Source organism: Mya arenaria, chromosome 5 (assembly GCF_026914265.1).
Source record: "Mya arenaria isolate MELC-2E11 chromosome 5, ASM2691426v1".
Taxonomy (NCBI): Eukaryota; Metazoa; Mollusca; class Bivalvia; order Myida; family Myidae; genus Mya; species Mya arenaria.
The window spans coordinates 58,041,184-58,067,518 of record NC_069126.1 but is presented as its reverse complement, the minus strand read 5'-3'; the positions used below and the strand labels follow the sequence as shown (position 1 = coordinate 58,067,518).

Here is a 26,335-nt window from a genome sequence, read left to right as displayed (position 1 = left end):
CGATGTTGGTATTTACGGTGAAAATGATTAGGGTTAGACTATCCTTTTATGTCAATAATCGAGTTCGTATTTGTCTATGACTCACTCAGGCATATTATGTCATACTCACAGATGAGATCAACAAAATCTTTCGACGACTTTTTTCTGAAGGGTAAGTCTTTCTACGTTCCAGGAAAGGAACTTAAGATTATTCTCACATAATTCCTAACAGAGGCCGCGGTAAAGGTGGTTGTTGATAAAGAGTTTATCGACCTTGATAAGCGCCGGGCTGGAGCTTGATGGGAATCAGTTTCCGGCGCTGATCCACAACCTGCTTGAGAAACTGTTCAGAGATTCCGTTCTGTGTCTCCTTTAGTTCCTTCGCCGCCCGACGAACTTTCTCACGATCAGGGGATTACTTGAGTAGCATTGTCTTTTTTAAGCTTTTCTTAAATAGTATCAAGTATCTTTTAATCCCAGTTTTCATCTTTTTCCTCAGGAATTTTGTGGAACAATAAATTGTCACACATAATGCGGCATTTTAAATCTAATATCTTAGATTTCAGCGTAGTCTCTGTTAGACTATGCTAATCGTCAAACGTCTTCATTTATTTGGATAAAGATATCCAAGGCTTTATTTTGTTTACTTTTTTCGGAAAAGGTTTGGCTGTCAAATTCGCGACATCGCTCAATGTACGCACCTTGCTCTAGAGATCATTGACCTTTGCATTCCCTGCTTTGTATTCGGGTATTTATGGTGTTTACCCTAGATTGAATGGAGTCTAGGCGAGCAAGGTTACTATCCATATTATCTAATCGCTTATTTTGCATAGTAACTATGTCGTTGTTCACTGACCCAGGTGAATTGGGCATTGTCTGTCCGATCCCCAGACCCGGTATGGGCTTGCTGCCATGTTCATATTTTGGGGATGCATGTACCCAGGGCAGCAATACTGTGATGGTGGGGTCTGCGATAGTTAATATTCGCTATTTGTAAAACCACTGTTACTACCATGACCCGTATCATTGCTTTTATCGTTGATAATGTCCATTGCTTGTTTTCGTTTGTGTTCCCTCCGTTTACTTGGAGTCTTTTGTCATTGTTCTCCTTGCAAAGCTTTTCAGTTCTTTCGTTCCCTTGTCATTACAAGTGATTCATAAGTCAATAGAGTACCACAGTAGCTAATTTAAATAAATATATCCTTTATAAAACAATAAGAAATCCATTTTTTATCACTGTTTGAATTTTGAACCGCCATTTTTCACGCATGCGCATACATATCTAATGATGATCGTAGAATAGCAAATTCCTTTTATCTGTCTGTTTTTGCAGTATAAACGATCGGAATCGCACCTACATACCAACCTACATGCGGCATGAACGCACAACAATAGTAATTATTCCTTAGAAGACACTCTTATTTAATATCAGTCTATACACACATATAACCATCATGAATTTTGAGTGATACAACTTTAATAACTTATTTAATAATGCATTTATAGAAAATGTTACTTACTGATAACAGGATTGTAACCGTTTATTAAATAGCTGAAAACGCACAAATATTAAATGACTGGTGACTAATAAAGGATTTACAGTAATAAACTAACGTCTCATAAGGTAGAATTACCGTGTTGAATTGACCTTTCTTTTAAATTAAACACGGTATCCTTCATAAGATCTATTGTCTTCGTTAATTATTCATCCGTTTAGGTAAGTAAAAACATTTGTATTAATTGTGTTAGATATTTTTTGGGAGTAAGAGTGCATCGTCACAGGTCTTCTAAACATAAAGTCCATTTATATACGTATATTTAAAAAAAAAAGTATTGCCCTGATTTCAGCTTGAATTTGAAAGTCTTATTTATAGTGCATTAATATCAAAAGCAACTCTGCATCCTTAACACATTTGGCGAATAATAATAGCGTACTAATTACAAGTTTCTAAAAGATGTCATCAATCTATGTTTACAATACATACATTAATGAAAATCCACAAGTTCTGGAGGCTGGTCACAACAGTTCAGCGTCAGTGTCATGTTAAATAATGATCATGATGTAGTGAGTTTGTAATAGTTGTCGAGCTCGCTTGCGGTTATCTCTACAAATCTGTCACAATGGCTGTTCCGTGGGTTAGTGTGTGTTTGTAAGTGCAGCCGTCCGAACTATATCTTAATCAAGTATAAAGGTTCACCATGACGACCATAGCGCATAAGAGCCAGATTTGTACGTCAGAGGTGAAGGGCACACTTATAGGTTGAATGCCAAAATGAATACTGTCGACAAAACTTATTTTGACTGAACCTAGTCCGGTGTTTAACTTTACCATGCATTATAGGAATTTCATCCATCCATCCGGACAGAAACTTTTCCAGGCTTTTTCTATCATTTATAATAGGATTTTCAAATGGCTGTTGCCTTGAAGGTTCACCATTATGAGGCGGCGTGTCGTGCACATGAACAAGTCCTTAAGGTAACACTTAAAGGTCAACAGTTGAATGAGTACTGTTGAAATATTCATAAATTGTATACATATTAAATTACGAGGTTCGTTTCTATACATTACCATGTAGATCGTAATCAAATTAAATGTCATTATAAATATAATATTTTTCTGTTTACTGTTCAACGTAATGTCAGTATGTGTTGCAACAGCATGAAAGAATATTCTGCCTGTGTCTAAGTCTCTATTAGCGGGATTGACATGTATAAATACTGTTAAACTGCGGTCGTTCGAACAGGCGGCCGTTCGAGAACCGGCGGTCTCTCGAGGTAGGAGCTTCGTCCCGAACATCTTTCCTTCTATTTTCATATAAATAGACTAACGCTGCATCGAAACTGCATATAAACATAAATTCTACAAAGTGATTATCGTCTGGTTAAGATATTGAATACTTACAAATTTATGATGATAAATAAAATTCAAACAAATCTTAATTCTCCGTAAACTTATGTTGAAATTATTGTAATTCACTATATTGTGTTGCATGACAATGGCCTGTGTAAGCTTCATTTTAATCAAGAAATGTGTCTTATGCGATCCTTCCTATAAAGTCATAACAATCAATGTATATTTTTTGTCGCTTAGTTATTTTATATAAATACCTATGTGAAAAAATACAGAAACAATCTCAGTAGCCAAAAGTTTAAAAATATTAAACCCCCGTTTAATAGTACTGGGTAAACGCCAAAGACATAAAACACAAAAACAAAAAATCACAAAAAACAACATGGAATGACAGTACAAAACTCCACAAACAGCACAGTGCATATATACTATATAAAAACACTAAGTATGTTTACCAAGGATTGTTAGGTACCGCCTCGTAACGGTCAATACACTGTAAATTTACTGGGAGTCTAAACCAGTTTACGTGCACAAACCTCACTCTTATCCCAACAACCATGAATAAAAAACCCGTAAAAGGTTAATCTTATCAAAGTATGCATTAACTTGAGGAAATAAAAAAAAATATTAATAAACTAATAGATAAACCCCAAGTACTTAATAATATTGGATCCCACCTCTATCTGCATGCGGAGGAATACAATTCACAGCATAGTGCAAAAGCTTTTCAAAGATAAGATGCAGTCATTGTTTGAAACTATGAGCATCACACACAGTTTCATATTAGCTAATATTTTCTTCCAAATGATTAACCTTTGTAAAAGATTTGAAGAAAATGACGTCGTCACATGCCAAAATATTCCATGCCAGTCAAATTCAGTATAAAGATAACATGAATCTGCAAATTTTTCATAAACTCTGAAAGCTTAGTAGATTCAGCTAAAGACGGTTTTAAAGATAACGTGCAAAGCTTTCATTAAATCAAAGGACTAAAAGCTTATATAAGGCTGCTATATTCAATCCTCTGTTTTGTTTTATGAAGGCAAGTAATCTTCCAAGTATTGACTTTATATCCAGGGTTTAAATAATTAAGTTATTTATTGAGCCTACCTGCCCAACTAACGGCACCAGCTGCGCCCCCCCCCCCCCATCCCTTTAAATCTAAGTTTCCATGTTATGTCAATAAAGGAAAACAGTTATAAACTACGTTGAAATGCACCATTTCAGAATAGGAACTGTTAAGAAGAAATTGGGGAAGTAGCATCAACTTCCCATGCAAACACGTTATGTCCTATTGACTTTGGATCGGAGTGTAGGAGACGCAATTCAAAAGGATGCTCACATATATTGCACCTTCTTTAACGACAATTTCCCGATCCGCCTTTGAAACTTTAAACCCCACTAAAACCAGTTTTTTAGCAAATTTGGACAATCACTAAATGCTCATAAGACAAGGCTTACTTTATTCGTTTGGTCTTCTGTGTCTTTGACTGAGTATCGACCCTTGAAATGGTATAAGAAAATATATAAATGCCTGTCAACAACAAAAAATATTAATGTTTTGTAGAATTGACTAGTGTCTTAGCAGTTACTTGATGATAAATGGCTTTCAGACCGTCCGATATAACACGAACAAATTAAGCAAGCCAGTTAAGCACTGTCCTTTATGGGCCTCTGGTTATCATTAGTTTGCAATTAATGTATTTTAATGTTAATGCACATAATCTCTATAATTAGTTTGATCATTGAAAAGCTTATGATATAGCTTGCAAAATAACACTATTTAATATTTATAAACATGGTGTAATATGGAAATGTATTACCTTTTAAACTTTTATCAAGTTATTCAAATATTATCATTGTGTACACAATGCTAATAAATATTAGCCAAACTTATACCGGTTAGTAAATCTAAAAGTTTTCTTTTCACAAGTAAAAGTTTCTTTAGGTTTCTTTGTTTTCTTCATTTAAGTATTCACAACGTATGATATTAACAAAAAATATTCGACCCTTTATAACAATGCATATCTGTACTACCACTACAAAAGGAATATTAATAATCAGATTATATATAAACAAACCAAACCATCTTGTTTTTCGCCGTGCACTCTCCTTGCTGCATGTGAAGCAGTTTTTAACTTGTATGTTTTTATAGTTTATGATTTCATACCGAATTTTTTCTCATCATTACACATCAAAGTACTTATTTACCAAAAGTGCTCTGTAAGTGCCTATATAGGGACATTTCTAACATATATAAAATTGCATAAGAATTCTCGATTAAGAACGATTATCCTTTGTTATACTTTTTCTGAAAATGTTCAGATGCATTACAATTAAATGGTTTTTTTTACGATATTTGTTTGGTGTTGGTCAGAAATGTTCCTAATCACGGAGATGTTATATAAAATTTCTTCATAATAAACACGTTCAACATGCTTACTTTCTTGCAAGGAAATACACTGTCGATATATCTGAACCTAGCCTTAAGCTTTTAAAAAAGGTTTATTGAAAAGTGCATAGTAGATGTATCTAACAGTATCGGTTTATCAAATCAGCTACACCCGCGTTTTAAACTTCCTGATTGTGCACTTCATTTGTAGGATCATTTGTCATAGTTTATGAACAAAAGTATATGCAGTCATGTTGAATCAAAACTTACAGTTGATACTGGTTGTGTATTGGATAACAAACTTAGGTGAGAATTAAAACACCTATGATATATTTACGTTGACGTTTAACCTAAAATACTTATGTTCTTTTTAAGTAGATCCACATCGAAAGCTTAACGCTGATGAGATAGGCATTTACATGTTGATGTATTTTATAACATAACGAGGAAGTGAAAAGACAAGAGTAAAATCTTATATTTTGAGGAACAAGACTGTTTTACCTTGCAAAATAATTGACAACAATATAAAAAAAACAAAAAAAAAACATTTTTCTTTATTTAAGTGTAAGGGATTCAATAAAAACACTTTTTGCAGTATGTAATCCAGATGTTTTACCAAAAGGTAGTTAAGCTGTTATGTGAAGAAATTATCTTGTTGTGTTATAGACGCACTAAGTTATATACTTTGTACCTTGCAACTTAGCTATTTATGTTCTATAACTTTTGGTGTTATAATAAATCTATGAATTAGAAATATACATATAGTGCTATTCAATCATTTTTATTCTAACATTCTAAACCTGACAAGTTTGTTTTCTGATTATAATTGTTGTTGAGTGCATATTAAGTTTTGTAAAATGCAAAATGTAACAGAAACTGAGCTTGTTTTCTGTAGCTTTTCGCATAAATATTATTTAGATATGCATTGTTTACTTTCATGTACATATACATATTAATTGATAATAATAATGAAAAGACGGTAACGCAATAAAACATAGGAATCATATTATAAACAGACATAACAAACGTATTATTTACAATGTGGCCTTCTATAAGAACATAAAACCTACCCACCCAAAACATTAAATGACTACTAAGGGAAGTGATGCAATAATAAAACACAAATGAGAAATCACAGTTCACTACCGCGAAAATACGTAAAGATAAAAAGCATCATTACAGTTTTTTTTTCATCATGGCCCATAACAGGAATAAATGATCGTTTAGACATGAAAAAATGCTTAGAATGAAAACGTAAGCATCAATTGATGTTATTTTAAAGGTTATGTATTAAAATATAATACGAAAACTTAAAGAAACATGAAGTGCAATACATTAATTTAACACATCAAAACCTAACAATATATCAATTTGTACCTAAATGTTAACAAGAAATCTCATTAAAATTAAGCTGAGTAAGTAGGACAGTCACCAATGTATTAACACCTTACTCGAAATATGCATAATGTATAAACTATATGCATGGAAATATGGATACAATTCTTACAATGTTTTTTTGCAATTGATGATGTATAAAGAACTTCTTGCTGCAGGCTTAAAATGTCTTTTCCATGTTTGATTTACGTAATCCTTCTGGTAAAAAGTTCCAAACGTTCCCACTGTAGCATCGAACGAGTGCTTCTTGAATTGTTTTTACGTCTAATGTGGGAAATGTCTTGCGTAGAAGATCGTAATCCATATCTTGTATTGTTAGATATCTTAATAATGTATCTTATATTACTCGGTGCAAAATTGTTTATAGATCTATGAACTTCAAATTGGAGATATTTCTTTTAGTGTATTAATAATATATGTGCACTTGCGTCTTCATGTATTTTCTATGTAATTATTTTTGGAAAAATGACTTTCTAGCTTATATATTTCAATGTTTTTTGGGGTTTTTTATGACAAACAAAAAAAACAATTTCATTTCCGATTACATTCTGTTAAAATATTTGTTTGCATCTTATCAATAATAAAAGAATCATTTTTTTATTAGACTGACATGGTGTTAATAGCAGATTTTTAATCGGATTAAGTAAGTCTAGAAAATAAAACGCCTGTCTGGAGAAAAGAGTACACGTATGAAGACACATTAAAGGCACATACCCGATCGCATTGAATTATTATGTAAAAATAACTTTGAGATATTATCTTATCCCGCGGCAATAGTGATATAAACATGTTTTATTAAATATTTCCCGTTTTAACGTATTTGTCATACGTTGCATGAAATACATACAGAACCCATCTGCATTATTTTCTTTGTATCTCATTTTCAACAAGTTTCTAAGGTAGTTACTCCTTTAACAATTACATTATATTTGTGGTCGGAATAATCGCATTTATAAAGATTAATTTATTATGTCACGTCCGTTAACAAAACGATAACATGAAATATACTCTTTGAAGCTATTATCTTTAAATACTGATTTATATAAAGCTTTACTGACGTTAACTGTAATTGTACTACAATGTGCTCATTGGCGTTAAACATTTTATATCCATTTAAAACTCAAGCTCAAGCAGAAGGTTTTTAACATTTATTTCATTTTGATTTCATTTATTGGTTGTCTATGCTTGTATTCCTTTCTAGTGGGAATGTTCATGAAAATCCCAGTCCTATATCATCTCTATCGCCCTATTCTTCCAAAGCCTCTACTGCGGTTTATTGTAGTTTAAGTATAGTATATTACAATATGCAGAGTTGTTACGGCAAAAAGACATGTTGTATGCTGATTTACATACCTTTGATATATTAGCCTCAATTGAAACATGACTCGAGCCTAACATTAAATATTCTGAGTTGCCTTTTTCTGTCTGTCATCTCATTTTAGAAGAGACATGTTAAATGACCCCATAGAGGTGTCGGTGTCTTCATTAAATCTGACATATTTGTATAAGAGCGACGAGATCTTGAAGTCAATGATGTAGAATGTATTTTTGCAGACCCCCTAATTCCACCATATGTGTACTTGAATCCATTACCAACCCAATATCACTGGCCGTTGATAATGGTATAAAAGAAGTAAGTCATTACAGGAGATTTAAACTTAGAATTGAATTAATCATTATCAGTCCGTATGTCAACATTTCAATCTGTCAGAAGTCAATCGTGGCACTACTCATTTCCTTACTTAGGAATATCTTCTCGACTTAATCTTAGTTTCATCATCAGAATTTTTTTTAAATGTTGTCTTTGTGAGCCATTCCAGGATCAGTTGGTTTGCTATCACTGCCCTATATTTAATCCCCCTCCACGGAGTGGGGAGGGGATTATGGGAATGCACTTCGTCCTTCCGTCCGTCCGTCCGTCCTTCCTTCCGTCCGTCCGTCCGTCCGTCCGTCTGTCCGTTACATTTCGTGTCCGGGCTATAATTTACTTATGCATTACCATATTACTTGGAACAAAATTTGTCCTCATTAAGACGATGTGCTGTGACCTTGACCCGGCTCCATACCTCAATGGTCAAGGTCACACGAGAAAATTAAAGGTCAGAGTACACGTGCTCGTGACCACGCCATACATAACTTATGCATTGATGTATTACCATATTACTTAGTACAAATGTTGTCCTCGTTGTGACGATGTGAAGTTACCTTGACCCGGGTTCATACCTCAAAGGTTAAGGTAACACAAGACATTTAAAGGTCAGAGTACACATGCTTGTGTCCGCGCTATACCTCACTTTTGCATTGATGGATTACCATATTAATTGGTACAAATGTTTCCATTACCATATCCATCAGTCCACTCACGTCCAGGGAGGAATGAATGACCACTTATATACAAACATTGAGGTAAACTCTGGAGTGATTCCTTTGCCCTATACAGACCACTTCTTGCCATGGATTTTGCTATTTTACTGAATTAGTGTAATTGGTCAATAGTAGTTCAAACAACTGCAATATCACAACATAATTTAGCAGTGTAGACATGTCAATTCTTACTGAATTTTCTGACGTTATACATTTCATGTACTTTTAGCAACAATTACTGAATTTGATCCAAGAACTCGAACCAATTGCAATTTGTGCCAGTAATCCATCATGAAGTTTCGGGTCCATATTATAGCAATGCTATATAGAGGATAAGATATAAATGTTAATTGAAAGTGTTAAACAAGTTGCACAGATTGATACTTAGCGGACTTTATCAAGCATTATCATTAGGTGCAACAAGATTAATATTTAAAAAACAACAACAATGGACAAAAATGTAATTATATATTTATACAATGTGTTTTCTCTTCAAAAGCAGTAAAACAATGTTATGACGTCACCTCAATGTATATGTATCATTTTATCGAAACTACTTAAGGCTTGATATTTCATCGATGTTATAAATCAAGGATTCATTTTCCTTCTTTTTTAGCCAAAATAACCTTGACATTGATCGTACCTACACAACACAACATCCATAACTTCAACAAATATCCTTTTATAATAAATTTGTATATCCAAGAATAATTAGGTTACCGATCAAACAACTTGTATTTCCTATATTCCCACTCTTGATCAGTGGTTGTGTATAATTTTGGTCAGATTCAACGTACCAGTCAGGTTGCGAGAAAAACAAAATACACTAAAAAAAAAAACGGCGGGGAATATAGCCGTCCTTTGACTGTCTTGTTTGTATAATAAAATTAAATTAAACGGTCGGATCATCATTTGAATGAAAATCTGATTTTTTTTTACTTAGGAACAATACCGAACTCCGATCGCTTGTGTCATCTTATGGCTGAAATTCCTATTTTCACACAAGTATCGATATGCAGGTTAATAATTCCACTGATATTTTGCGAAAGATGTATACCGTCAAAGCTTATAACGATTCGCACTCCGGATCCCATGGTTTTATAATGAAATTCGAAACTTATTCGTTACTCCGTCAAAGACGAAGATTATATTAAAGAGCCAGACGCTCTTATGATGAACACCACTTGCGAGCTTATTGGACAACACGTAACAATGCCAACCATATCATAAGACTAGCCAAACAAACACATTGTGAAAAACTTGCTTCGATACTTCGGGATAATACCTTCTCCTCTATAAAGTTTAGGAAAACTATTAAGAAATAACTACTCCTACATCGGTATCAACGCCAATTCCCCCTCTCATTCATGATGGCACCGTCTTACGAATCAAACATTCACAAGGCATATCTTTTGAATAACTTTTTCTAATCACAGACCATTCTTACTGTATCTTACAGACATCTTCCTAGTGTTTCTGATATCCGTTCCCTGCAAGATTTTAATATTTTCAGGCGATATGTCTTCGACCTAATAAATGTTCTTAAGACTGGCAACATTGAGAAAGTGGTATTTCGGGTTCCCTTTTAAGCCTTACTGATTATATCAGTGAAAAAAACAGTGTATTGTCTTGTCTGGTACTATGTCAAATACGGTTTCAATATCTGACGGAGTTCCAATAATTGGAATCTTACTCTTTCTTTTCTATATAAATGATATATTTCGTGAAATTAAATCACCAATAAGTCTTTTTTGCAGATGATACAATGATACAATGGGGTTATTGGTACTGCGTTTCGATCCGGGAGGTTGTATTCGGCTCTCGTGGATTTTTGCAGATTCTGGATTTCACGAGGAGTGCCGAATCTGCAAAGATCCACGAGAGTCGAATACAACCTCCCGGATCAAAACGCAGTACAAATAACCCTTTTATTATATACCCATTGTCTGCATTAAAAAAAAATCAATTTCAGAACATTTTTAAAACGGACTATTTTTATGCTGTAAATTTGTTCCTATTAATTAGCGCGCAAGAATACATTTTTACAATTTCATATTTTGAACAAGACCAATCGTTAGTTTTCTCAAGGAACTGTCTTTAAAGTATAAGCATGACTTTAATGAATATTCAGCTAAATAAATAAGCTATTTCAAAGTTTTATTCCAGTGAAATTATAATATTTCTAAAAACAAACGAAACACGGTGACGTCATTTCGTGGGAAAAACATGTGTGTCAGCCATATTGATTCAGATTTAGTAACAGTGCAACACAAACAAAATGGATTTAACGGTTGTTTCGAGTGATTCTGGTGCATAATTTAATCGCTATCGCTGTCAATAACGCGGATCCTACGACGCGTCTGAGGTGAGGATCTGTACATATGGTTAACAACGATTTGACAGTTGTTTCAGGGTTGCATTCTGAAAAATTGGTCCAAAATCATTGAGGGCTTTCATTCCCCAGACACTTTTTGTCACGCAGAGTTTTCTCCTCATCTAGAGGATATGAGGTGGGAAACCTTTGGTCTATTTTCCTTGCCATTCATTTTCAGCTGTTTTCTTTTTTGAGGCAAGACTTGTTCTTGATTTACTGATTTCCTTGTCCTGCACCATACTTGTTTGCATAGCTATTTTCCCTAAGATACCGGATAATCTCTCTATGATAACTTGTAAGCGTTTCCGGTAAATATTCGGAACCATCTGCTTTCCGAATAGATCCGATATAATTATCCAATCTGCCACCGGTACGTTTAGCATATCCCTGAACTGCAATCGAGGGGAATCTGTCAGCCATCTGCAATATAGAAAGCAATACTTGTCGCGATTCAAGAATAAACAAACATATTAATGTCTTTTGTGAAAATGTCATCAGCTCAAAAATATGCATTATAATACAAAATAAAACATTCACATATCATCATTTCTCTGGCTAAATTGCATTGGGTTCTAATGTCATATAAAAATTATGTTAAAATTTGGTCAAAACTAGTTTTCTTTTTGCCAGTGTCAATTTTTTTCACGCTTGTATTTCTATTAATTTATATATTTATCAGATATAACACAAACAAGATCCTAGAATATTTATCTGTTCTACAATTTAATGGTCTGTTTTACATGTATGTATTTGTCCTGTAAGAAACATTCTACACTTCTCTTCTTTTTAAAAAAACAAACAAACTTATTTCTTTGTATTGTTGTAATAGTTGTGGTTATTTTTATAGTCTTAAATATTTACTTTTATCATTTGGAAAGCCTTCAAGATATCGATATGAAACTTGGTACACAAGTTTACAGTGACAAAGGGCAAGTTCAATCACTCTGGATAAACTATTTGTTGAGTTATGCCCTTGTTTAACTGAAAATGGACTAGCTTTGCGGAGCTAGCGTTTGAATCATTTTAATAAATCAATACATCAAACTGAACTACTGATTTAATATAGTTTCCAGTACTATTAACAAATATTGGACTAAAACAAAATTTTAATATTTTATACAGACCTTTGAAATTGCCGAATCGCTGTTAGAGTTTTCTTCATTGTGTTCGGATTCCTCATGTCTTTAATAAATATTTCCTTATCATTTTCATCAACAATGATGAAAATTGGCTGCTTAGATCCACAGTTGGCGCCGTTTTGAGGAGTCTCAGCATAGCCAGATGGTAGGGGCTCTTGAGCACAATTTAGTTCGTATACAACTCCATCTTTCTCTTCAGAATCAGTCGTTAGCCCCTGTTGTTTTGTTTTGTTAATTATCTAAATCATAGTTAGTATAAAACGTTAAGCTATTGATTTTATGATATATTTTTAGACATAAATCACAACTCCAATAGTTTTAACTCGTTGTCGTATTTATTTATTTACCGCTCACTATACATGTTTACTTGGTTTTCCATATTATATAAATAGATCCATGACCTAGTAATGAAAGTAGCATGCGCACTCGTCTTCGACGTCACTGGAGTGGAATACGCCTGTATTGCACTGGAGTTGAATACGGACAACCGTATGTTGACATTTGTATTGCTTGTGGATTCATGATGAGTATATAATATAACCACGTATATCATTGTCGATGACCCATTGTTTGCTGCTCAGTAACTAAATGGTGACATGAACATTATTTATATATGGCCAGAAAGGTGGCTTGTATCTTTCATCCCGACGAAAGCCGAACCTCTTCTCATCTCTATTAAATCAAATAGACATGCACATCCATTTATCTTTATGGGTATTGGTCAAAATGTGGAAGTAACTGCTGATAAACATAATTTATAGACGTCACACCCTCTGCATAGCATGAGCATATTCAGTCCGTCAAACCAAAGGCCTTGCAACATGTTTACTACATAGGTTCATTTAGATACGCCCTGGATCCCAAATCACAAATAGTTAGATATTAAGAATTTATTCAGCCATTGTTGTACTATTTAGATGTGGTTGGGACAATCTTGCTCAAACTGAAAAAAAACAACCTTAAGAAGGTTTAGCATGAGGCAGCGGGGATCATCTCCGGAGCAACACGACTTGTATCCATTTCAAATTTGTATATTGAAACAGGACTTAAATCTATCTTTCATTCCGACGAAAGCCGAACCTCTTCTCATCTCTATTAAATCAAATAGACATGCACATCCATTTATCTTTATGGGTAATGTTCAAAATGAGGAAGTATCTGCTGATAAACATATAGACTTCACACCCTCTGCATAGCATGAGCATATTCAGTCCGTCAAACCAAAGGCCTTGCAACATATTTACTACATAGGTTCATTTAGATACGCCCTGGATCCCAAATCACAAATAGTTCGATATAAAGCATTTATTCAGCAATTGTTGTACTATTTAGATGTGGTTGGGACAATCTTGCTCAAACTGAAAAAAATACCTTAAGAAGGTTTAGCATGAGGCAGCGCGGATCATCTCCGGAGCAACACGACTTGTTTCCATTTCAAATTTGTATATTGAAACATGACTTAAATATCTGAAGGACAGACAGAGTAAACATGTACTCCTACTTTTTACAAGATGTTTCATCTTCTTTCGCGAGCCTATTTCAATTTACTTTTTCCGTCCCGAGTAGGTGTTACAGCCTCCTACAATCTTCGGGATTCTGTTCGTAACATGTCTTGTAAAACTCCATTGTTATCGAATTCATTTATGCCAACTACAATATTCTCATGAAATGCACTTCCGCAAACAGTTGGTTCCTCATCCTTTTAGTACAGTCTTAACAAAAATAAAAGTTTCTTATTTCTACTATGAAAGTGAACGCAAATTGAGTTTTATCTATCCAAGGCTGGGAGTGCATTGTTACAGTAGTAATCTTAACATTTCTTCTATAAATCAAATCATTAAACGTCCAAATTGCCAAAGTTGTGAAATGATGGACAACTAACATTTTTTCTTTATCTGTCCCCTATATCATGCACAAGGGCATCATCTATTCGACCAATTGTCTGCTATTAGGCGTTTTATCACTTTCCTTACTACATTCGGTAAAATAAACGTTTTTGATCTCCTTAAGCTAATTTAAACAACCCTGACACTACAACTTTCTTGACCTATTCTTCTTCTTCCCCCTATTCATGCTCTTTTAGTAGTTACTCCCTTTGGCTACTTTCATACAACAAACGCATACTTCATATATTTGTCATTCACTTTTCAAATCACATCACATTGAAAGATAACATAAATCTTCAAATAGCTAGATAGTTACAACAATAACAGTATTACAAGCAGCTTGAAAGAGTGACAGAAGCGAGGCATAATATAAGCTAACAAGCTTTTCTCTCAATTCTGTCGAAATTATTCTGTTGTTGTTGTTTTTTGTGAATATATCATTGTTTTACCTGCATGTACTATTACCTCATAAAAATCGTTTTTATTGATTATTCTTTAACTTTGTGCATCCTAAAACTGCTCTTATGAAATAATTATTGTTCAAACCAATTGATCTTATATTCACATTACGCTACATACCGGTTTCTGAACTACAGTGGCAATAAGAGAGTGTTCAGAGCCGAATGCAGTTTACAAAATTATCAAAGGGAACACGGCTGTTGGACTATGGGGTTGGCAACATTATTCCTAATTGCCTGTAGAAAATGTTTGCACTAAATTAACAATGATTGAAACCTAAGAAAACGAAATTGCCTGTAGATGTGATACTAACAGAGGTGGTTTGTTGGCACTATGACATATTTAAACAGCAATTAAATTGAACCATGACAATAACCTATATGATCATAATACTTACCGTACCTTCCATAATTATTTATCTGGGAAAACACGCTGAACATTAAAATCTCAAACTTATATCAAATGCGAAAGCTTAATACTAATGCTCGACTCAGACTGTAGATTGTTTGTAAACTAACTAGAACTAAAGCTTTAAATTTATAGAAAGATACATGTCCATTGATTACGAGCTTTAGGTATTGTCGAAACACAATTTCGTTACGGACTCAAACTGAATTGAAGCAGAGTATAGCAAACAGTGAACATATTGCGCCCATTATGACTAAATGATAATACAGTTATGAGTTAAAAACAGACTGATTAAAAATTGGATAAAACATATTTGTTTATCCACAGGGCAGTAGTTATATATATATATATTAGTTTTGTGTTAAAAGGAATGTTTTAATTATATCATAATAATTTCGTCAATATGAGATGAATATATTGTGAGACCACTGTTTAAATAACTTTATTATGAACTGATTTTAATGGTCCTAATATGTAATAGTTAGATGATATGATGGAAATTCTAAATAATTAAGAATGGGCGGCGTGAGCGTTGCGAATGAGCCCTTCTTAACCATTAAGCTATTTATTCAGGTACATTGTCACCAAAAAAATCTTACGCAATGAGTGTGTATCGGAAGAGTGGCAGAAAGCGGACCTTTAAACACGCGCGATAGTTGACATTTTTAATGAGTAAGTCTACTACTGGCCATTCGCTGAAAATGTAGAGGGTATTCTAAACATTTAAATAATGCATAAATTAAAAAGAAACACTTTTAAGTTTATATGAAATTTCTAAAATGAACGTGTGTTTGTAGCTTATTTGATAAAAAGTGACACAGAGAATATTTACTGTCTCTAATAACGCAAAGACATCTGAAAATATTGGTGAATTTGTAAACAGTCTAAGCTTTGTGAGATTATTGATACTCTTTGTTTGATATTATTTAAGAAAGATCTGCATATAGTCATATCAAGCCATTATGTAAGCAAATATTTATTTCATGATTATTCAAAGATTATAAGTCTGATTTGTATACACATTTAAATATTTAAATAAATGTAGAAACAAATGGTTTAAGCTAGTAGCGAATATGAAAAAAAACTGTTAGAATAAGAAATTCATGTAAGAAATCAAACAGAAAGAGAAGTTAGACCATAGTGAATTGCCAAATTCTAAGGCATATTTCAGAAAGTCAAAGGAAAATGTGAAAAGTATTAAAAATAAAGCTTAAGATAATCATAACCAAGTGTTGTCTATTTCATCATGGACCATAACCAATTGTTGTCTATTTCATCATGTTGAACAATGTGTTTTAATTATGTGGCGAATTGATAATGTTTGATGTGGTTGGCATACAATTTGCCATGTAAAGTTGCGTGTGTATGGTAACTATAAATTAAGAAACCATAACCATTTTGGGCAGAAACTATCAACGAATACGACAGGTATTATATTTGTGTTATATTTCACCAGTTACATGGAGCAAATGGTGTTGCGTAATAAGACAATGTGCACCCCCTCCCCTTATTTCAACTTTGAAAAACTTAATTCACAGTCAAACTACAAGAATACAATATTAAATGGTATTGATAGCGTGAAAGAATAAGATGAAAACAAATAGAATTGTGTTAACATGTAAGAATGTATTTGTAAAATTGCAGTCATTTCTATGTTGTTGTGTTTTATTTTTGTTGCAGAAAACTAAAGATTGTGTTTAGTGATTTAAGGAGCTAATTTCTATAGTAAATAAATGTTTAGTCAACACTTATCAGTTTGGAAGATGTTTCGATGTGTTTTATTGTCGTCGTTTAATATGTATTTTAAGACTATTAAAAAGACCACCTGTTATTAGTACATTCAGAATATTAAAAACATTGGTCTGTGAATCATGAACCGTTTGGCTAATGCACGCCGGGTAATCACTGGAGCCATAACATTTTGTTATGTTTTGGAAATGATCCAACGCGTCTTCCGTTATAGTGCCAATGAGTGGAATATGGATGTAAATAGTGAGTATGGTTTCTTATTTTTCATTTTTAGAGGTTTATAGAGTAAATAAAAAAAATGGAGAATGTAGTTCCACATAGGAATGGCCATGAGTTGTTCTAAAGGTAACAGTTCTAAATAAAATTTAATATCTATCGTCTAGAACTTGCATAGCTTGCAAGAAAAGGTATTTTACCGTCAATCACCTAAAATTAACAAGCACTCCCTTGCCATCTCAAAAAAAATTCCTTCGTTTGCATTGGATGATTTTTCTTTTGTGGGTAGATAATTCAGCATGTATTATCGGCGATAGAAACCGTGCTCGTTTAGTAACTATCTTTTTTCCAATGCTGCAAGGGAGGAATATTTTTTTCTGAGATGGCAAGGGAGTGTTTGTTTATTTAGGTGAATGACTGTAAAATACTTTTTCTTGCAAAGTTTGAGCTACTGAGTGATTTATTTTCTCGACATGAATAGCCCCGCCTCCTTTTCCACCAATGTGACACACAATCGTTAGATTTTTGCCTTAAAATACCTGGAAATACATAATAAGGATTACGACGACCATTTGCTATTAAATATAAATTTATTAGACACCAAATGAACCTTAAAGTCCGCGAAGGTGTGTGGTAGTAGGTCATACTTTAAAAAGATCGAAAATGATATTAATTCAGTTTACTGTTAATTTTCTTGTTATGAAATTACTTCAGTTTGTTCACAATTCGTTTCCTACTAAATTACTATTCATGAGCACCACAACCTATTCATTGGCACCACAACGTTCAGAAAATCGAGCAAGTATAACAAATAAAGTTCTAAAATTTGTAACGCGGCAACCTTTTGTCAATAAAAAAGCCACACACATGTAAAGAAAATGCTTAAACCTAAGGTATGTGAACAATTCTCACGAAAATCCAGATTTTTACGTTGTCAACACTAACGTCTAGCAAGTTATGCAAGTTCTAGACGATAAGATATTAAATTTTATTCAGAACTTTTACCTTAAGAACAACTCATGGCCATTCCTATGTGGAACTACATTCTCCATTTTTTTAAATTTACTCGCATAAACCTCTAAAAATGAAAATAAGAAACCATACTCACTGTTTACATCCATAATCCACTCATTGGCACTATAACGGAAGACGCGTTGGAGCATTTTCAACACATAACAAAATGTTATGGCTCCAATGATTACTCGGCGTGTAATGGATCAGATCATATGTGTTGTGTGTTTTTTCTTCGTGCTGCGGACGCATATACTTTTATTCGTTTTTGTTTGAAACGAGGATAAGTTCAAAGGTACAACTGAGTGCTACTGCGTGCATATGGAAAAGTTGACATAAAACAAATAATAAGTTTGTTAAAATTTCACAAAGTCTCGATGTGAAATATCCACGAGGGAAAACAGATTTCAAACAATTTAATTTCTTTTGATTTTCTTCACATTCAAGTTCCACCATCTTTCTTTTATGGCAGCTTTAAGACAATTAATTGATTCAAATATTTTGATGATAATTCTTTAAAAACCTTATCAATTATTTAAAATATATCAAATTGATGAAAATTTACACGTTTTTCAGCTATGGGTGTAACGTTGTCAGGGAACGGTACATCCGGAGGTTTCACAGTCCAGGAGAACTCATCCCTGCAGCTGACGTGCTCTACGTCTACCGATGTGAACTATGTTTCGTATAATGTAAGGCTATTGTCATTAACTAAAATAATAACCGCGGTAGGGTTCGGCCCATTAGGCTGTGCCACCGACCCCGCACCGCCATCCTACCTTAGCTGTTCCTGTGTTAGTCGAAGGGAGTACGTCTGTGTAATCCGGACCGTCACCAGAAACATGAACGGGGACGTTTGGTTCTGTTTACCTCCAGCAGGTGATTCAAACGACAACAGTGGTGACAAAACAATCGTCGTTACAAGTATGTATTGTCGTTGTTACGATATGTTGTATAGTCGTATCACAAATGGGAAAATTAATATTATTTTCAAAGTAACTTTCTTTGTGACAGGTAAGTGAAATAACATCATATACGTGCGTGTATGAGGGAATAAACACAGATCAGAATGCCAGCTAGAATACAATAATTGTTCCCGTGGTTTATATTCATTTATTATAATGATATTATGATAACATGTCAAACGAATAGTTTCTAATTCAATATGAAAGAGGTAATTATCCATTTTCTTGATATCAATTAATATAACTAAATCCTAAGAATACTAACTGTTCGTTTATGATTATTACGGTTTAATGTTTGAATTATTATTCTTGCATTCGGATTAGGAATTATTCTTTGAAGCGTTGATATCCGCGAAAGTTACTTGGAACTTTTTTTATATGACGCTTTTATAAAATGTATGCAGTTATTATTTGAAGTAAAAAACATGTACTAAGTTTAATCCAGAGTAACGTAAACATTTGCTATGACGTCTTATTTTCTCGAAGTATCCTGATAAAAAATAAACAATACGTGGCATTGCCAACTTGGAGAAATCCAGTAAAGCAAAAGTGCCTATAGAGTTGTATAGGGAAAAAATGGTTAAACAGTCTTCACGAATTATTCTTTCAACATATTACCTTACTTCCGCATATATGTTAGGATAATTCTTGCCCTTGAAGATGATGTCTTCGTTTTGATTGTATGATTTTTACATTTGGTCCTTTTTTAGGGTATTGTTGGTCGCCCAAAGTTACATTGAATAAAAGGAGCTAAAATTGTTTTGCTATTTAAAAGTTATTTATAAACATCCGATCCCTTAGCTTTAAGCGGATTACGGTGAAGATTTTTTCTTTTTCAATTGCACTTTTCGAAAAAATGAATTTTAAAAAATATTTTGGTCCTTTTTTTAGTATTTTTACTATAAAATTGTGTTCTTGTGTTTTTTTGATGAGTGAATAGAGACAATTCCTTTGCGAAAACTATATTTGCTCGCGTTATTTTGTTCATTATGTACATTAAGTTACATGTGTTCGATGTTTTTCTGTTCTTAAGCAATGCATGTTTGATCTTTGTGGTCACACACTCCTTTAAAAACGTTGTGTTACACTTATATTTTGGGGACTATACCATTGTCATTTCGCATTATTGCGGAAATCCGTTCGTTTGCATATTATACCGTTATTATGTGGCGTCCACAATGTAAATTGTAATGGAAAACATGTAGTGTTACATTCGACCCAAAAAGTTGTACGTTTTGTAATGACAATAGCTATTGGTTGTTATTAACCTAAAGCCCGCTATTCAGCTTCATATTTGAAGTTATGTTTTACGGTCGGCATAACTGCGGTGTCTATGGCTTTCCGGGCGGTCCGTTCCGTCTCTGTCATAGACAAGAAATGGTTAAACAGTTCTCACGAATTATTCGTTCAATATATCAACTTACTTCCGACATATATGTTAGGATAATTCTTGCCCTTGAAGATGACGTTTTTATTTTGATTGTATGCTTTATACATTTTTTTTCATTTTTTAGGGTTTTGTTGGTCACCCAAAGTTACATTAAATAAAATAGGTACTAAACTTGTTTCGCTGCTTAAAGTTATTCATAAAAATCCGACCCCTTAGCTTTCAGCGGATAACGGTGAAGATATATTTTCTCTTTCAATTGCACTTATCGAAAAAAATGAATTTTAAAAAATATTTTGGTTCTTTTTGAACATTTGTGTAAAATGAGTAGAAAATCGATGCCCAGAAATTGTGTACACAACTGTATGATAATGGTTTTATTGCACATCATGCAACGTTTTCACAGCAGGTGGCAGGGTTATGACACTTCGGGTATGACATGTGCAACAAAGTTTGTAATTTAAAGTAAAATCATATTCGATAACTATTTCGCTCCTTTGTTCGATCTGAAAATATTTTGTGATTTAGGCTTGAATGCAGTTTTCTGTTTTCATTGTTATTTGATTAAAGAATGATACTCGATGTGAGACAGTTAAAAAGTAATTATTTGCTTATAAAATGTTAATGTTTTAAGCTTAATTGGCAATATTCGAAATAAATACGGGCTATGAATGTTCATTAGTAATGCCTAAGTTCTTATTATTTTTTATACATTTTGGTCTTTACTTTTGCACGCAACTCAACTGTTTTGAAATACTATTTTTTATATGGCCAAAAATTCATTAAAAGGAAATTTTTTAAGCATGTTTTGTTAACAAGTGCACTTGGTGTTCATAACGTGTCGAAATGACATAACATTAAAGTGCTATAAAATAAGCGGTATACCTGTCTAAATGACAATACACAAGATAGAAGTCCAGAAAGCCACCATGAATACATGCATTTGCAACCCTTTTCATTTAATAATTTATTCCGTAGAACACAACTAAATAACTTCGTTTTGAATTATAAAAGTGTAATGATCATGGTAATCCGGAGACGTGGAAATCATTGATTAAAATGTTGAATATTGAAAATATGCTCCTATATCCATTCGTTTGAGGTTAATGTTTTTACGCTGTCTCTGTAATATTTGTTTGACTTGTTATCGCAAAAGACCGGTACTAAATGATAGCGACAGTAATTAATATTAATTTTATTTGTCCCTTTCCTAAATTTCACACCCAACTTGTGTTAAACACTGTTATGAGAACAAATAAAAAACCGTTAAAGCAATAAAGATGTGGATGTGGCTTTAATTGATTTCGTATTAAAGATCAATTATAGTTTGCACAGAGACATGATTTATAAGATGAAGTTTATTAGAAATGATTTGAGATTTCAGTACTATATCAACGTAAGTTTCTCTAAGAGCTCTGCTCAATTAAGGATAATTCTTAAATCGTACAAATCTGAAATTTTCTAACAAACTTATTAAAGAGCCGGTCAACTTTATAACCCTCATAAATTCTTTAACTCTTATCTGCCTTATTCTAGCATCCTCGGCACCCCAGTGTACCATAATCTATATGATACCCTGGGCAAATTGGCTAGGGAAACTGTTGTTGTTGAGTTTATAAAGGTCTGCTCGCACCCTATAATGGCTGCATTATGGCTTGACCTCGTCACATCTCCAAGTGTCACTTAAATAAAAATTAAAGCTAAAAGGGGAGTTTTACCCCCATCGGTTGAAAGAAAGTCTGTTTTGAACGAAACTTACCTCCATGACATACCGTGTATTTGATTTTTTTTTAAAAACCTACCAACCCTACCTAGATTTGGGGATGTTACCCTGAACAAACATGTTTTGGCCTAAACGATTAAAAAATAACACACAAAAACACTATAATATAATATTATGGTTGCTTGAAATTAATTTCAGTTTAATCTATATTATCAATAAATGTTAATAATTGAAAAAGACTATTCACTAGTGTTTTAGAGACCTTTTGCGCAGATTAAGCAAATGTTATGTGACGACAGTGATGTGTTCCTGCTGGCTGTATCTGCTTTGCTTAAAAATTGAAATGATTTAGAAGTTCATTGTACTTTTCTTACTTGATAAATAAAACAAACAAAGAGAATGTATCATTTTGCTTCTTGACGTATTAAACATTGGCAAATATTCCGTTGAATTCGATGCAATAGGCTCGTGAAAGTATATCCTATAACTTATGAGATGAATCACGCATATTAACATTAATGCTAGAAAACTGACTGATTTTCATGTAATAAAGCAAAGGTAAATAAAACAAAGCCTGGAAATATTTTCCTCTGAGATGCTGTATTATGCTGCATTTTTTACAGACATACATGATTTTTATATTTTTATTCCCTCCTGTATAATGTACAATCCTGGACACTGTTTCGGCCAAACTCTAAATGTCGACCAAGGACCATTTAATTTTGATACGTCAAATGTATCTGTGTCTGCAAAGTAAAAATAAATTGGACATTCATTAAAATTGTTCAATTTACAAGCAAACGTTTTGATTATTGTAAGCTGAGGTCGACGTAAATGTGCGCGTTCCGCTGTAGAACATTTTACTCTTTATCTTGACGTAGTCTCATGAAAAAAAACGATTTGCTTAAGTAAACTGAATACAATGCCCTTAAATTGCATACAATGCAAGCATTTGTAGTACTACACTTAATAGTCTGGGAAAAGGATAATAGGGTACTTTCGGAATTCAATTGTAACACATGGATTTCTTTATTATCGTGAAGGTTTTACTATAAAATTGTGTTCTTGGGTTATTTGGATGAGAAAAAAGAGACAATGCCTTTGCGAAAACTACATTTGCTCGCGTTATATTATTCATTATGAACATTAAGTTACATGTGTTCGATGTTTTTTCTGTTCTAAAGCAGTGCATATGTGATCTTTGTGGTCACACACTCCTGTAAAAACGTTGTGTTACACTTATATTTGGGGGACTATACTATTGTCATTTCGTGAGCATAATTATACCGTTATTATGTTGCGTCCACAATGTAAATTGTAATGAAAAACATGTAGTTTCACATTCGACCCGAAAAATTGTACGTTATGTTATGACACTATGCAGCTTCATATTTGAAGTTATTTTTTTACAGTCGGCATAACTGCGGTGTCTATGGATTTCCCGGCGGTCCGTTCCCTCTCTGTCATAGACAACACGGCAAGGCAATTCCGGTGTGCGACATCTGTCGGAAACCCCCAGGCCATCGTCGAGTGGTACAAGGATAACGGTACACCGAACAGAGCGGATGACACGGAAATTACTACCGGGAAGGAAACATACCCCATCCCAAGTGGTTCTCTGATTGTGACTATCGGTAAACTGACGTTGACTGTGCAGAGAAACGATCATGAGGTGGGCGTTTACTGCAGGGCGAACAACGGCGGGGACTGGGTATACTCCGTCAGCGTTTTCTTAGATGTTCAGTGTAAGTAATAATTGCTGATAATTTTAGTCACTTTCTGTAACAAAGCAAAACACAGGTCGTGCGTATTTAGGCAAACATTGGCGGGTTTTAGCTGTATTTTTACAGTGTTGTCTTAGGTGTTTTGTGTAACTATGTTTTTGTTTTAATTTTAGTCATCTTTGTTGTATGCTTTCCAATTATAGTCACACACACACAGGACCTGTGTTACATAGCTTACGGCTGCATACAAGTTGCCGAATTCCTCCAGTATATTTTTACATGGATTAAATGTTTGTAATGTTTGACTTGATTGCACGTTTGCCGGTTATAGTCGACATTCCCAAATGTGTATCTACTGTATAATACTTCAGCTATATTTATAGATGAACCGTCAACTCCGAAAGTATCGTACAAGAATGCCGATGTTACCTCCCAAGTGCGGGTAATATCTGGACGTCCTCTAACACTTACCTGTAGCAGCACGGGGAACCCACCCCCCACTTACATCTGGACGTACCCTGATGGAGACTCACATAGTGGACCCACGCTCCAACTGGCCAGCGTGCTGCAAACACACACCGGAGGTGTTACATGTACAGCCATGAACACGTTGTCACCTACTGGAGGGACGGCGGTTGATAAGACAAGAGCAAAAACCATCACTCTTCAAGTTCTATGTAAGTGAGACTTAGTGCAACAAAACAGTGTACTATACGATAGAAAACATGTGCATGTCCATATAAACATTCTATAACAATAACTGTGTACTAACCGTGCTTCTTTAATTAAAAATATAGTAACATGTATTCGTTTAAACTGCATTTTCGGACATTTATATTACAACTGAATATGGGCAATATCTATCTCACCTCTTCAAACAATTGCATACTTTAAAATGTATTCAACTTTCTGACCGGAACTTTGATATCAAAAGCATACTTTAATAAAGATCAAGCGATGTTATGGTGTGTTGTATATAATATATATTTTCACTTATAAATGTTTTGTTTTTTTGTCATGAAATATTCGAAGTTGAAGTTGCTGTATAAGAAAACGTGCTCAGTGTTATCGGTAAAAGATATGTCATGATATTTGTTTTATTAAATGTGAGAAATTAGTATATTATAAATAATTTATTTTCTGACATGGGCTAATACGTACTCAAAACGACGTAATGAACATGTATTAAACAAATTAAATTATCTAACCAATACAGCAAAATGTTTATATTTACTTTTCGTCTTAAATAAGTAAATTCATTTAAACGCATGATAAATGCAAAACTAATTGTAAATCTTAGATATTTTATTCTGCAACATCAATTCCATGCATTAACTTTTCCGTGTAATATCAGATATGAAATGTGTTTCAGACATAACTGGAGTTCTGTGGTATTAATTGTCTTAAGAAGTAGGTTATGGACTTGTCCTTTTCCATCGTATTATTTGGAGTTAATACGTGGCGGAGACGTCAAGGACCGTTATGAGCACCAGTGTCATTTATCACACAACGGTCCGACCCGGCTCTGCCATGTGTTAACCCCTTAAATACATAGGCTTCTTCCTTTGTAAGTTACCTATATTTTTAAGTTTATCCAGTTAACCCAGTTGTATTTCTTCTATCATGAAACTTGACGACGTCGTCACAACGATGAAGTGAATTTACCGTCAAGTTAAATAAATAGTAATTTTGGTGTAATCCAATAACAAACAAATACTAATGTGTTGAGAACTTGCTAATTTTCCCTTTAATTTCTTTCTATGGGGATAACACTGCTAATATAAGCATGTGCGTTTCACAATACTTATCAAATATATTTACGAATAATCTTTCCATGTGTTAAATTTCCCAATTTAAATAAATATAAAAGCAACCGATGCAAACAAAGCCCGTTGCTATTCTAAAATAATCAATTACATTAATTCTTAATGTCGAAATGTATAAAGAGTGTATGGAATTACTTCATCGTTCTTGATGAATTTTCCACTTTTGTTATGTTTTGTAAATTGGAAACTCTGAAGAGTAAACCTCGACCTATTAGTCAGCTTGATTATCGCTGCGTTCTACAAGTAATCGCGAAAACCCTGTAAAAATGTGATACATACTAGTAGTACATACGTTTTAAGACTATTTCAGATAAAACATATACAACATAATTAATATTAACATAGGCGCTGTCTCTTTATGCTTGAACCATTATTGCTGAAAACATTTTTGTTATCTGACTTATTACGTCAAGCGAGAGAAAGGGAGGCGTTTGTCGTATGTTATTAAACTTAAAAATCTTGAAACAAATTCATATAACAAGCAGT

General features: G+C 33.6%; 1 protein-coding gene across 1 annotated transcript; it reads left to right on the top strand.

Moving 5' to 3' along the window:
- The first annotated feature begins 5,396 nt into the window (after nt 1-5,396).
- LOC128236280 (cell adhesion molecule 4-like) lies at nt 5,397-25,081 on the top strand. Its single transcript, XM_052951163.1, has 4 exons — nt 5,397-5,529; nt 18,801-19,148; nt 23,712-24,044; nt 24,407-25,081. The coding sequence occupies exons 1-4, from the start codon at nt 5,475-5,477 to the stop codon at nt 24,706-24,708; spliced, it is 1,038 nt and encodes a 345-aa protein (XP_052807123.1). The 5' UTR covers nt 5,397-5,474; the 3' UTR covers nt 24,709-25,081.
- The last annotated feature ends 1,254 nt before the right edge of the window (nt 25,082-26,335 follow it).